The 15,536-nt window shown below is 28.6% G+C and overlaps 5 protein-coding genes across 5 annotated transcripts; all 5 read right to left on the reverse strand. All coding sequences in view use genetic code 12, as the record gives it.

Annotated features, from left to right (window-relative positions):
* Positions 1–572: 572 nt before the first annotated feature.
* NTF2 (Ran GTPase-binding protein) lies at positions 573–1,038 on the reverse strand (the record flags this gene model as incomplete). The annotated part of the gene is made up of 2 exons (XM_051765023.1): positions 573–940; positions 1,032–1,038. 2 exons carry the CDS (start codon positions 1,036–1,038, stop codon positions 573–575), a joined length of 375 nt encoding a protein of 124 aa, XP_051618377.1.
* Positions 1,039–1,321: 283 nt separating this feature from the next.
* Positions 1,322–2,185, reverse strand: KGF54_004336 (transcription factor TFIIE subunit; the record flags this gene model as incomplete). Its single annotated transcript, XM_051765024.1, has 1 exon — positions 1,322–2,185. The coding sequence occupies one exon, from the start codon at positions 2,183–2,185 to the stop codon at positions 1,322–1,324; it is 864 nt and encodes a 287-aa protein (XP_051618378.1).
* Positions 2,186–2,945: 760 nt separating this feature from the next.
* KGF54_004337 (uncharacterized protein) lies at positions 2,946–5,405 on the reverse strand (the record flags this gene model as incomplete). The annotated part of the gene is made up of 1 exon (XM_051765025.1): positions 2,946–5,405. The coding sequence occupies one exon, from the start codon at positions 5,403–5,405 to the stop codon at positions 2,946–2,948; it is 2,460 nt and encodes an 819-aa protein (XP_051618379.1).
* Positions 5,406–9,335: 3,930 nt separating this feature from the next.
* Positions 9,336–11,000, reverse strand: HEX3 (SUMO-targeted ubiquitin ligase complex subunit; the record flags this gene model as incomplete). Its single annotated transcript, XM_051765026.1, has 1 exon — positions 9,336–11,000. The coding sequence occupies one exon, from the start codon at positions 10,998–11,000 to the stop codon at positions 9,336–9,338; it is 1,665 nt and encodes a 554-aa protein (XP_051618380.1).
* Positions 11,001–11,459: 459 nt separating this feature from the next.
* UTP22 (rRNA-processing protein) lies at positions 11,460–15,059 on the reverse strand (the record flags this gene model as incomplete). The annotated part of the gene is made up of 1 exon (XM_051765027.1): positions 11,460–15,059. One exon carries the CDS (start codon positions 15,057–15,059, stop codon positions 11,460–11,462), a length of 3,600 nt encoding a protein of 1,199 aa, XP_051618381.1.
* Positions 15,060–15,536: the final 477 nt, after the last annotated feature.

Consider the following 15,536-nt stretch of genomic DNA (forward strand, 5'->3'; position numbering starts at 1 on the left):
GGTTCACCAGGAGTACAAAAAGGAGTATATAGTCAAAGTCTATCTATAGATCTTAATCTTGTGATTTAGAGCTCAAACTTGGGTCGAAATATTTTATAAAACGTTCATGAATCGTTTATTAAGGCATATTGATTTGAAAACTTAAAATCAAAAGTATACTACCGGCAATTCTCACATTCAAGAAGCAAACAGGGAACGATACACAGCAGTAGAAGACTATGAGGTTAGCTACTTTATGTGTATGTAATTAGGGTTTTGGCAATATCTCATAAATTTGCAATTATGCTCTTTCAAAAGTCATCTTTGGCTTTATAAAGGTTTCCGCTTTAATTGGATGCATTAAGAAAAAGGACAGAAAATTCAGAGACCCTATCAATGCTGAAGTTAGTTACAAGAAGCATTCTTGTAAGAATAGAGAAATGAAACGTAGAACAATTCTGGATTTGTTTATTATGATTGATCATACATATTTCTTAATACAAAACGGCAAATTACACCCATTAATTTCATTATTTTCAACTTTGATAATAATTCTAAAACAACTTTAACTTCATTAGCACAAGCATATAATCTTATGAATAGTTTAATCTAAAAATATCATTGAAAACATAATAAGAACCACCATCAGGAATTAAATGAAAAACTTGAGAATATCTTTGAGCATTTTGTTCTTCATCAATTAATAATTCTCCAGTAACCATAACTAAAATATCACCATTTGGTGAAGCTGGTTGTGCATCTAAAGTTGAAATTCTATGTTGAACTTTTTGAAATGGTAATGATGATAATTTTTCAACAATATCTCTTGCTCCTTGTAATTGTGAAGTTTCAAAAGTTAACATTGATTCTGGTCTATATAAATTACCTAATTGTGCTCTATCGGTATCAAATTGATTATAATAAAATTTGCAAAATTCATTTGCAACTGAATTGAAATCAGCTATTGAAAAAGAATCAATTTGTTAGTATGACCAGATTAAAATGACAGTAAAGCTCAGATGCTAAGTAGCTATTGTATTAGCAATACATACTAGACATGTTTGAACAAGTTTTATATTAATTGAAGGGTGGTGTTTCAAAGGTTTTCTTAAGTATTGAAAAGAATCTAAACAAAAAAAATATGATTTTAAAGTTACAGATTGTCAGCACAAAATGCACGACCTAATAAGATTCTGGTATGTAGATTTGTAGATTAGGTTGACGTAAGCAATAGATATAAGATACACGTAATAGAGATCCTTAACTACTACTATTATAGTGAGTACTAACAGCTATATAGTAGAGTAGTTTTCAAAAACCTAGTTTTAATAGTTTGTCTTCGTCACATTAATTGAGAATAATCTTTCAATATACCCTTCATATGAGTATTAGTAATCTTACCTCTTCTAGCTTTCTTTTGTTTCTTTTCTTGTTGTTGTGGTTTCTTATTAATCAATGAAGGATCAGCACCAGTTGGTTTTAAACCTTGATCAATTAATGATTGATATAAAACATCTGGTTCTGGTAATTTTGTTTCATTCCATTGTTTTTGAAATTCATCTGTTATTGTCCCCAATGATCCACCAGCATTTGCCCAAACTAATCTTGGTGCATTTTCCTTTTTGTTTCTTAATACTAATATTTTATTTTCTTCTTCTAATTCATCTATTGCATTTAGACATCCTGCCCATCCATCTTTTAATTCTTTTACTGATGTACCTCTGAAAGTTGTCTGTTTTCTTAGAAATTCCAACAAGTCATCTGGATTCTTAATATTATGTAGTGATACATATTGGAATGTATTATTAGTACTATTAAATTTCACTCTATCTATTTCTTTTAATAATGGTAATAACGATTTTTGAACATCTATTGACAATGCATCTTGTAATTTATATATACTAACTGGTTGATCTTGTTCTTTAATAAATTCAACAGCTAGGTGTAATTGTGTAGATAAATGAGCTCCATTCATTTCTTGACTACTTGGTAATCTTTGCCTTTTTCTTTCTGGAGTTGTATCAGTTAAAGTGGCAGATCGTTTCACTGTATTATTATTTGATAAGTCATTTGTATGTGTTTTATTTATTGATTCATTGGATGGGGATGATGGCTTATTAATTATTGGTTTTCTTGCAACTGCCACTGATGGACCACTTTTTATTTTATTTTTGAATGCAGATAATTGTGCAGATAAATTAGACATTCTTGATCTTGATTAGTATATGTACAGTACTTAAGTTATATAATGAATGATCTTGGAATGAGTTATCTATATTTGATGGTGGGAAAGGTTGATCAATTAATGATGATAAAAAAGTATTACTTTGAATGATACAATTATTTGTATTAATTAATTATTTCAAACCTAAACTAAATCAATTTTGTGTAACAATATCTTAAGATTTGTACTCATCAAAATTTTTCAAAAAATAATACAAGTCTGAATAACTTCTTCTTTTCTTTTCTTTTCTTTTAAAAACCAAGATCCATTAAATCAAATTTTCATGTCTTCCAATTTCGTCATATGTCCTTTATATATAATATTAGCATTAACATAGGAGCTAATGACTTATAAAGTGTACTCTGCGATAATTATTACTTGGGGATAAAAGGATTTTTGTATTTAATTTATCGAGATTATATTGTGTTTACTCAAGGGAGCAGTTCTTTGAGTTGAACCCCAGCTTTAAAACCATTGCGATTCGAGGTTGCCGCTAACTTTATGTTGGGTCAGGCTGATCCATGAAATTGTGATGACCTGAAGTCTGGAACATTTATTATTACATTTGGAGAAACGTTTCATTCAATTTCACAACTGGAGAAAAAGAGGAATAATAGACAGAGAAAGAACACAGGATTAGAGCAGATCTTTCATGATCATTAATTAAGTCTTATTTCTTAAATAGGATATTTAATTGTTTCATATAGCATCTAGACATACCTTGCAACAACAAGTTGAATAATCAAGCTAAATAATTCTCACCTAATCTACCTCTTCTGTTTCTTTCTCTAATCATAAATTCCTCAAATGGAGTTTTTAATTCATTACAAATAATCTTTTTAGCTAATTTACAACCTTCTAAAGTATTAAGATCTAATTTTTTAGCCCATAATAAATTTTTATACATTCCTGAATCAGTTAAATCAATAATTAAATCTTGTTTATATACAATTGGTTGAACTTTATTATTTTCATCTTCTGAATCCAGTTCTGATGATAATGAATTAATATCAGAATTTAGTAAATCTTCTCCAGATCCATCATTCATGTCATAATTTGAAAATTCATCATTATCATAAAATCCATAAGCTAATAAATTGTTTGACCTTCTAGTTAATAACTTTTTAAGGAAGTTCTCAATCAATGTACGATTAAGCCAAATCATTGATGACAAGTTTAAATATCTTAAATTACCTGAAATATCAGCATCAATTGGTTGTTGTTGGTGTTGGGGTTGTTGTTGATTCAAACCATAGTTATAAGAAAGAACTCTTTTACCGTAGTTTCTGGTGATTGCTCTTAATACTTCACTTTCATCTTTCTTTTTCAAATATGAGTTATTTATTGACTTTAAATTTAAATCTGAAAGGTAAACTTTACCGTCACCTTTATTTAAATATGATATATCAGATACAGTTTGTGGTAATGGAGGTAGTAAACTATTATATTTTCTTATTGGTTTTGTGAATGTAGTGACTGAATAAATCGAGGAAGCTGTTGAAACATTAGATCCATGAGGTTTGAATGAAAAAAGATGATGACTATTAAATATACTATTACCATCAAAAGAACACAAAGTATCGAGTCCATCAAACTTCATACAATTGTCAATTTTTGTCAAAAGATCTTTTGGATGATTGTTCATCAAATCAAAATTTTGGTATTTATGAATTGAAGTCCTTGAGATTTCATAATCAGTGGATAATGATAAATTACCAAGGTTCAAACTTGTGATATTGGGACATAAATTGATCAAATGTAAAACATAACCTATAGGAACATCTTTTGATGTAGAATAATTAAGTAAAAATTTATTGATTAATGGATGAGGAGTCGAAATTTTGTCTGATCCAGTTGGAATTGAGTTAGGTGGAAGTTTTAAATACTCCAATCTTGGAGTTTTTCTTGTTTTTGGGCCATTGTTAAAAGCTCTACGTCTTTTCTTTGATTTCAAATATTTGAATGGTTTAGAAAATTTTTTGGAGGAAGATGATTTTTGTGAAGAATTTGACTTGGATGATACAATCAGTAGTTGAGAATATGAAGCGTTTGATCTAGTTTTGGATAATGCATTGGGTGATGGATGAATAGTATAAAGTGGATTATTTTTAAATTTCCAATCTCTCCAGCCTGCCAAAGTTTTATTGGAAGGTAAACTTACAATCTCATCTTCATCATTTTCTCCAATGATATCATTATAATGATTTGCTTCATTCTCTGCATCTTCATCATATCCAGGTTTTATACCAGATAAATCAATTTTCTTAACATATTGACCAATTTCTGAATTCAATCTTAAATAAGATATAAATTGAGCAAATCTATAAGTAGATGTAAATTCTAAATTTTCATAATAATATGGTTTTGACATACAATAAAATAATTTGCAGGTAAAAAGACAGTTTTTGTAATCAGATTTTTCATCGATGAAATAAAATATGTAATCTAGAATTTCAATAGGTAATTCCTTAATATTTGTAATTGACGTAAATTTTGCGTTTCCCAATATGGTGCTTGATCTTGAAACTGAATTTATACCTGATGAGTGTTGAAGAGAGTTAGCAATCAAATTACTATTACTCAATCTTAACGAAATAGTTCTACCAACATCATTTAATAAACTTCTATATTTCATTTTAAAAGGAGTGGATTGATGATTGTTACGATTATTGTTTGCGAATATGAAATTTGAAGTTGAATTTGACTTTATCGATGAAGATGAAGATGCAGTTGAAGGAGGTATATCATTTGAATTAATTATCGAGTTAGATGAGTTATCCTCAATATCTCCCATGAATTGACTTGATTTCGAGTCTTGTTGTTCTCCAAACCTTGATTGACTATAATAGTATGAGCTTGAGTTATTAAACCTTGATCTTGACTTTGATTGTAGTGAGCATTGATTCTGATTTTGTTTTTGTTGTTGACTATATTGTGAACCATTACGACTTATTGAATCACTTGGGTAATGTCTATTTTTGTATTTATTATTATTGTTATTATTGTTATTTTTATTCGTATTCCCCAATAATAAAGGTGTAGATCTACCACCATTTTTAAATATTGAATGTAAAAAATTTAAATCATTTTGACTTAAAGGAATTAATTTATGAGTTTTATAATCATATCTTGCATTTGGATTCAATAAAGATCTATAAGGTGGTAAATGACTATGAAAATCTATCGATTCTGTTCTTATCATTTAATCCAGTAATGATGATAACTTGTAAATTCTTTCTTTATCCTTTATCCAGTGGTTCTTAATTTTGAATGCTTAAGTTGTTTAATTTAAAAAAATTGTGGGGGTGGGGTAGATTTTAAATCTGACTTGACTTAGATTTTAGATCTTGACTTATGACTCAATGTTTCAAATAAATATTATTTTATATCAATCCTAGAATATAAACCAGTTATCAAATCAATATAAATTGTGGTTGTAAATTTGTTTTGATCTTTTTTTAAATAAATAAATTTGGTTGTAAATAAATTTAATAATAAAATAAAAATAAGAAAAATAAATATTTTTTGATAAGGAAACTTAAGTTTTAATTTTGTACATATTAATTCCTACATATATGAAGAATTTAATATTACATACAGCAATTTAAAACATTATGAAATTTTTCAGTCTTATAATTGTTATTATTATTTAATTATTCGAGGATTTTAAAAGAACAATTATAAATAAATAGCTCAAGTACAATTATCGTTTCAAGTCAGTAATTGTTTTTGTTTGCTAGTTTTCTTTGATAGAATATTTGCTCGAAGAAGTTTAGATCAATAATGAAAATGATAAATTAAAAATCAAATAAAGGGGTAAAGGCGGTGTATAGTAGAAGTTATATTTCTACTTTTACTAATATAATAAGTTAATTTACGGATAAATACTCTATGATTAAAAACGATTAAACAAACAAACTAAATCATTAAGAAATAGCACTAAAATAATAATTAAAAGGATATTATATTGAAGTCTTATGTTCTAATTAATATTTATTTTTCAAAAATAGGGGTTCTTTTGTAAAAAGTAAGATCTAATAAAAATAAGTTCTAAATTTAGATCATACTTGAATTTTAAATTATAATTAACGAGAAACAAGTTTATTTAGATTTTACTTTCTAAAATTAGTAAATGTAATAATTGCAAAAACAAAAATCATCATTTAAATCAATTTAAATACTCAATTTTCTCGAGTAATTATGTTTCAAATTATGAGATTTTTAGAAAAAAATTCATTAGGATCTAGACACCAAAGTTACACAAAATTAATAATAGATTTAAAAATTATATACGGCTCAAACCAAAACATCTCACAAGAGTTAATTTTACAAAGTAATTTATTACCAAATATTATTAAAATGGAATTTCAGTACAATTTTTGTTTTGTTAACAATAGAAATATGAATATCAATTACCGAGATTTCATTATTTTGACAAAGCCCCACTTCTATTAAATTTATATTTAAATATAAAACAAATTTGAAATTACTTAATTAAAAATTAATATTAAATAAACTCATTTAATAATTAGACTCGAAAAATTGACGTTTATTCTAAGCTTCTTCCGTAATCGATCATTTATAAATTTAAGCCCCATATTTTCACCATTAAATCAAACTTAAAATATTACCCTTTTTTCCTTAACTTGAAACATGGAGTAAATATTACCCGCTCACAAGGACAAAATTCAAAAAATAATCACCTTCCTTGTAAATGAAGTTTTCAAATTCTATTTCTGTAAATTAAATTATAAGGGCTATGAGAAGAATTTTCTCGTCGTACGATCAATTTTTTATGTATTAAAGAACGTTTCGTTTAAGTATAAAAAAAATAGAATAATTTAGGAGCCAACGGCTGAACAGTGAATAGATTCAAATCCTGTAGATTTGTATTGTATTTTTAAATAATTTCACACATTAACTTTATGGTCACCGGATAAATCTAGAATCTACTCAAGGTAGTGTTTCCCCTCCTCAAAGGAACTATACTTCGTTTAAAGTTTTAATGAAATTTGTCATACTTAAACAATAGAGACTACTGTTCGCTCAATCACTTCAGAATTGAACTTGTTCTCCATATTTCTTATATCAACTTGCACCTCTAGGCATCAATTACTTCATCTTCTATGAATTGCTTTACTCGGTGACTCTTTTTTCATATTTTATACTAAAATTTATTATACTTGAAAAAAAAACAGGTTCTCAATACTAGAAGTCTGACTAATGAGTCTAAAATACGTCGACCCTTAACTTTAAAATTTCGTAAGGTGTTATTGAAGTTGTAAGGTAAGGATACATTCATTTGAAAAGAATACGAGATTCTGGTACAAACAATCCTTATTTCATGTTACTAGCGAGAATCGAACTTTTTTTAAGTTCAAAAAGACTATCTTTGACCACTTGGCCACACAAACAGGTTATTTTATATGCAGGAGTAAGATTCTGGGGAAAACCTTAGAATACCACCTTAAAGAGAATTTTATGTACTTTCTAATGCACTTGGTCTCATGTTAATATCTTGAAAATTGGCTATCTTACCGAAGCTTCAAAATGGTAAGTTTAGTTTTTCTTCTGCAACTACCAAACGTATTAATACGCTACCAATGTTTTATGATAGCAGCGGGGATCGAACCTTTCCTAAGGTCAGAAAATACACTTTGCTAGCCATTTGGCCACATAATCACATTTGTTAATATGCAGGTGTCAAAATTTACTACAGACTTTAAATACCATCATAAAGTTTGGAGAATGTACATTCGAATGCACTTGGTCTTAACTTCATAGCTTTTGAATTGATTTACTTATACGTTCCTCAAGTTGGCAATTTTATTTTTTCGCCTGTCACTACCAAATGGTTATGAACGCTACCATGTTTATACTAGCTTCAGGGATTGATCTCCCGTGTAAAGGTTTTAAAAAGTGAGTTACTTGAGCTCTTCGGCCACACAAAGAAAACTATTTATATGCAGGAGTAGAAAAACACCACCAACTTGAAAGTACCATCATAAATCTCGATAAGTGTAGACTTGAATGCACCAGGTCTTATTCCCATATCATTTACGCTTATCTACTTATGACGTCTTGAAATTTGCAATTTTATTTTTTCTCCTGCAACTACCAAATGATTGCATACGCTACCAAAATTTGTGTCAGCGCCAGGAATTGAACTTTTCTTAAGGTCAAAAAATACACTTTCTTAGCCATTTGGCCACAAAGCAATGTTTACTTATATGCAGGAGTTTTATTTTGATAGAGAATACAAGCAGTGTTTATAATGTTAGGTCAGAATGGTGATTCATAATGATTCTAATTTTTCTTTGAAGAAGTTTATTTTTTAGTTGATTGTATTGATGCTCTGAGTTTATTCTAATCTCTTGAATGTAAAAGATGTTGACATGTTGATTTTCTAATATTAATATATTTAATGTATCTAAAATATGTGTAATTGAATTGGTTCTGCGAGAACCAATGTTTTTTGAGGCTATGAACGTTTTAACCGGGATCAACCTTAGACAAGGACAAAATGAGTAGTCCTGGAGCAGGTTTAGAAGAACAAGAAGAAACGCAAGGTAGATATTGACAACCCAAAAAATTATCATTACAAAAACATCCCAAAATTCCACTAAAGATGGCACAAACCAACTCCATGTGGTTTTTTTAGGCTAAAATTCTTACGCTTTAATTTTCCACCATAGCTTAAGACACCATGTGCATCAGGTGTCCCTTATATAGATTTAGTATTATAATTACAAGTTTATAATTGTATACAAAAATATATATTGATTACAAGAAAAAAAAAAAAAATTATATGAACTAGAGTTCAAGCACTACATATCTAACTGAGTTTGATGTTGATAGCATTAACATTGATGGAGTTATTGAACTGTAAAGTTTCGTAATTTTTGTTAAATTTTACGTAAAAACGCTACCAAATACAACTGCGTGAATTCCGATTTGAGTAAAAACGCGAATGCATTTCGATTTAATAACTAACCAAGTTGTGTTTTCGACAACAGAACTGTTTAAAAAACTTTGAATTGCGTATATCAGAAATTTGGAGATTCTACAGTTTGGAGATACAGCTTGATGTGATTCTCATATAATCAATAAAGGGTTTTATACAAGTATTTCATTAAAAATAAACTTCAGTGAAAGCTTTAGAAAGAAATCTTTTACCACATTCATTAGCAGGACATTTTGCAGGAGCAAATAAAGTTGGATTTTTAATAGTTGAACCTCTTGGAGCATCTTTTGCTAATTTTTTTGATCTATTTGCAATATTTTTAACACATCTACCACAAAAGCAATGACCACATTTTGATGCAAATATTCTTTTACTTAATTGAATATCAGCTTGAGTGAAAGGATTTGTACAAAACCATGGAGCCTGAATTTTAAATTCTTTTGAATAATTTGCGAAGTTTTTATCATATTCTGTATTAGATTTAAAATCTTCTGGAGCTCCTTCACCTAAATCAACACCACATAATTCACACATTAATAAATCATTTGAACTAATTTTATTCGTATGTGTTTTTAACTTATCTAAACTATCTGATAATTGTTTCTTTTCAAGTAATGCCTTTTTGTTGAAATTTGTTTCTCTTTCTGATCTCGCATTTAAACTTCTATTATTATCTTCTTCAATTCTTCTCATAATTGCTCTATTCATGATTTCCTCTTCATCATATTCATCGTATTCCATATCATCAAAATCAAATTCATCAGATGTTGAGGAACCAGATGATACTCCACCAAGATGAAATTCTAATTGACTAATTCTTTCTAACGACCTTGATACAAATAATCTAATCATTGGATCTGCTGTTTGTGAAAAATGTCTACCATTGATAGTACCACTAATAGTGTGATGATTTCTTTCACGAGGTAAATTATTAGGTCTTGAAAATCTTCCTCGACGACCAGTATTTCGTGCTTGTTGCAGTTGTTGATTTTGCTGACGTTGTTGTTGAATACGATGTTGTTGATGTTGACGCTGACGTTGCTGTTGTAGTTCTATTTGTGAACTTGGACGATTTGAACGCAAATTTCTTTGAGAAGGAGGAGGAGTGGAAGTATTGGATGAATGATGTATTGGATAAGGTAATTCTTCATATGAATTTGGGCCGTAATTATCATTATAATCATGATAATGATGAAAATGAGGAGGTCCACCTTCTTCAAACATAAATGGTCCATGAGGTGTATGAATATGCAGTATTTGTGATCTTAAAGGTTCTGATGCTTCTCTTACATCAAGAATTTCTATATCGTCATCTTCGCCTTCATCAAATCGTACTTCTCCACGACCGAAACCACTATCTGGATTGTTGCTTGATCTTTGACCTCTGCTATGGTTTATTCTTGAGGTTGAACTACTATTCACTCTATTACCTCCATCTCCACGTATTCTTCTCGTATGATCAATACTATTATTTGAGTTTGTACCTATTCTTTGACGTCTTTCTGAGCCGCCAGTATCTCTATTGACTTCATTGCCACTAATTCTTCTATTGATGAAATCGTTATGGGTAAAATTAGTGAATGGACGTCTTATCAGATTTGCTAATGTTGGGTTATTCTCGTTTACTGCTAGTATTTGTATATCATCATCGTGATTTGAACTTAAAGATTCTCGTCGTTGACTATCTAAATCTATGACGTTATTGTCATTGATAATGGAATTATTCCTACATTCAATTTCTGATGTAATATCAACAACTCTATTTTGAGATCCTCTTCTTTTCTTTCTTGGTGGTTGTTGTCGTTCTTCACTACTTCTTGCCACCGAAGACATCTATATATTGACTATACTATGGAATTTTGGAATGAAAGAAATATGAATGAACAATTAATAATGGTGTTGTAGAATTTATTGTAATATAGCGTGTATTATATATATTATAAAACTACAAAATAATTTAATATATCATATAATAAAAGATAAATATAAAGAAATAAAAGGTAGTGTAATTTTGGTCCACTTTGACGCATCAAATTTCTTTTTAAACCTTGAACCTAAATTGTATAATTATTACATCATTTTTACGTGATTGATGGCAAACATATAATAGTAATTTTGAGACATTAGTATTGAAATAAAAGACGTTTTTTAGGTATATACTCCTCTGTCAAAAAGGACCAGTAAACTCCAAAAGTATCTATAACTTATAATTATATATTAAAAAGGTTATCAGAGTAAATAATACAAATCAATAAACTTATAAACCCGGTTTTAGTAATTCATTGATAACTATCACTTTCTAATACTCAAATCAGTAACTAATTCACCACCCAATAATTTCATTTGATCATAAATCGCACCTTTATTCAATTTAACATCATCTTTATTTTCATTATTATTATTATCATCATCCAAAGGTTTTATATTCATACCTAAATTAACTCTAAATTTTTTCTTTGTTAAACTTGAAGGAACAAATAATCCACCTATAAGGTTCTCATTTTCATCTTTTGTTGTATTATTTAAACATATGAATTTTTTACTGGAAAAGATGATATTGTTTCCATAATATTCATTCAATTTTTCTGTATATAATTGAGATAAATCGTATTTCGAAGTTATATCTTCTGGGAATGAAGTTAATGGTTGAATTAAATTCTTGAAAGTATTTGGTGGTAATATCCCTGATGAAATAGTCAAATTTTGAGATTTTACTTTTATAACAAAATCATAATCTTTTAATGCAGGTTGAAAAATTAATTTTAATGAAGATTCATTTATACCTTGTGATAAAAATAAGTTCATTGTTGCTCTTGATAATGCAGTTAATCTTGTTGCTATGGGTAATGTTAAATCACTTGACCACAAAATACCAGAAGGATCATCTTTTGAACCAATAAAAAATTGAGTTTTGATAGCTGATGGATCTGATTGTCTAATTTTATTGAAGTTCTCTTCTATAATTCTATAAGTTTGTATACTTAATTTATCACTATGAATTCCGTCATCTATTGCATTACTTTTAACTAAGTCAAGAATTACTGGTACTTCTTTCCAGTTCCAATGTGCTAAAAATGAAAGTACTTGTAAAAATCCATTTTCAACTGAATGTGGAATAGAATATGGGGCTGAATCAACAAATGATTTCAATACTAACAACTCTATTAATTCATCTGTGAAATGGTTCAATAATAATTGTGAATCTAACCATTGTTTAAATAATCTTACAGTTGGTGAATAATAATGAAAATGTTGTGCTAACAGTGTAACGGTTCTAGTATGTTTAACTGATGCTTGATAATTTCTTACAAATGATAAATAAACATTTTGAGCAATTGATTTCTGACTCTCGGCATTTGAAACAGCTCTTAAATATAATAATTCGTCTCTTTCTGTCAAAATTCTTATTCTGAATCCAAAACCCTCTGGTGTTAATATATTAAGAGATTTTACATCTTTATTGAATGGAATTGCATCATCATTTACAATCGTTGTTGTGTAATTAGTATCTTTTAACAATTCAGCCATTTTCAATAAAAACGCAGTTTTAGTCTTCTCTAATGCTATTAATTCATCTGGCCATCTACTTGATATTTCAAATTGAAGTACACAATCATTCCAGAAATCAGGATTTGAAACAGCAAATGGTACAGGTTGTAAAACTGATGAATATCTTAAAGAAGAAGATGCCGGCATAATTGATTTGACACTTAATGGTAAGTCAAGATTCATTAAAGTCTTGCTTAGACTTTCGAATGAGCCTCTTAATATTGAAAAACTATGCAATGAATTGATTGTTTGATTTGATGCGGTTGGTAGTAATGAAAGTGGTAATATTTTATCAAAAAGTCCACATTCTGTATGAAGTGATTGAGATAAGTCTGTATGGACATGTAAATCCAAAACGTATTTGATTATAGACACAACTATTGGCTCTCTATCTGATGAAGGCCAAACAACACAATTTTGTATTGAACCATCTTTAAACCTTCTTAAAGTAGCTTTTGAACCCCAAAATGATCTAAATTTTGCTCCATTTTCTTTGTCTTCATTATTTGGACCTTTTGTAACTAATTTATCTGATTCTTCAGAGTTTAATTGCAATCCGATATTAAAGGTTAATCCAGCACTAATTGGTTTTCTTTTTTGAATTGGGAATGTACTATTAACTTTTTGATTTTCTATTCTTATCAATGTTGCTCTTTCTCCCAACGCTGTTTTGATTAAATTGTATAATTTATGTTTAAAATAATTATTAAATGTTATGAATGTGATTTTTTCAAAAGCCCCAAAACTATCAAGTATTTCATCAGGCACGGATAATGTTAAAACTAAATCGTATTTAAGGTTTGGTTGTGTGGATTTTTGAAGTAAAATGGCATCAAAACGATCTTTAATCACATCATTCAACAACTCCAAAGTTTGATTTGCCTTTGATCTAAGTTCTTCATAGGATGCAGTAGTCATTTTATATAGTATATTTAATTTTGTATTTTTATCAAATATTGTGGGAACATTAAATCCATCTGGTTTATATTTTGAAGGAATTTCTTCTCCAATTAAAGACGAAAATGACAAATATCCCTTATTTAAATCCATTGTTGCCAAATATTGTATAGCCCCTTTAAATAATTGATATGATGAGAAACCATGTAATAAAATTTTGTTGCTATTTACTCCTCCACCTTGTAGAAGTGCACCAAGTAGTATTGCAAATTCGAAATGTCCAAAACCTCCTTTACTAAATGATGATGCAAATCCTCTTTGTTGTAGCCAAAGTCTTCCTAATATACATGCATCTTTGAACGCTTCTGTTGCTTTCTTCATTGTATATAGATACTTTAAATAATAATCATATGAAGATTGGGTTAAAATGCTTGAATTATACAAAGTGGTTGGTGGTTGTTCCTCTATATTATTTGATACTCTGATACAATTTTTATCAGGTAGTAATTTTTTCCCATCAAAAAAGGCAAATGGAAATGCTGCTAGTAAATTTATGGTATACTTTATTTTATAAAATGATAAGTCGTCTTTGTTTTCGGTTTGAATACTTTCAATATTTAGTACAGGATTTAATATGTCTTCATTTAGATAATGGTAAACGATTTTAACTGGTAAATTATTCTTTTTTGTTAAACTTATCAAATGTTCAGCTACATATGCCAAATAAAATGATCTTTTGTATAAAGCTCTGTAATTTAAATAGTCTTTAGGTTGGAATAAGCTTGACGGCATGGTCATGGCGACTTCTATACTCAGTCCTTGATTTATACCAGTTTTCAACCCATACGATCCTACTAATGATAAATCTTCTGGTGGTAGATATGAAAAAGTATATTTCACATTGGTTGGCTTTGGATCTGGAAATGGGATTACAATTTTTTTTGGATTAAATAAATTTTCTGCTTGAGATAAAGATAAATTTTCAATTATAGGTATTTGTTTTATTAAATCGTGTAATCTTCTTAATACTTTTTCCATTTTTTCCTCATGGCTTTTCTTTACTTTCAATTCCTTTAATAACTCGTCTATTTGAAGTTTAAAGATGTTTGACTTGAATAGTTCAGCAGTTTCTCTAGCTATTCTTATTTCTTGTGCTGTTAAATTTTCCTTTTTAGCTTTTTTTGGTTTTGGTTCGGAATTTTCTATTTCTTCTTCTTCTTCGTCTTCTTCATCATCATCAACATCCTCTTCTTCACTTTCATCGCCATTTTTCTTTAATTCATCGTTTACTACTGTTTCCTCTGACTTTTCTGTTACTTGTTCACTTTTCTTTGAAGTATTGGAATTTAAATGTGTCCCATTAGAATGACCGTTACTATATTCCTTTGAGTTGAACTTGGAGGGTTTTGCCTCGTTCTTGATATCACTTATTTTTCTTTTGCCCATATTTGCTGATATCATTTGATGTCCTTAATTTTTCATTTATTTATGATTTATCAGATATCTTGGACAGTGTTTGTTGTAAAAATAAGTTGAAGAACGACTGTAAAAAACTAGTTGACTGACAAAAGATTAATAATTTTAACAAATAAAGATCAAATAAATGACTTTAAACTTCAATATCGATATTATTAATACAGAAAGTAACGATAAACACTGAAATATTAATTGATTAGTGGTTATTTGACTTATGTTTATTCCTTTAACTTCTTTTTTTGCAAGTTTTTTTTTCCTCTCTTCTTAGTTAATGTTTGTGTAATTTTACAAAAGTTTCTATATACAGGTTAAGTGTCCAAAATCTTCAAGATCCAAGGTAAGTCACAGCTTTGCAATTCCCGACGTAGATGTGAAGATTCTAATGTCCTTTATACAACTAATTTATACGATCAATTATTAAAATACGAGAATTATTAAAGACCATTA

Source organism: Candida jiufengensis (genome assembly GCF_024610255.1).
Source record: "Candida jiufengensis strain CBS 10846 chromosome Unknown scaffold1, whole genome shotgun sequence".
NCBI classification, from domain to species: Eukaryota; Fungi; Ascomycota; class Pichiomycetes; order Serinales; family Debaryomycetaceae; genus Lodderomyces; species Lodderomyces jiufengensis.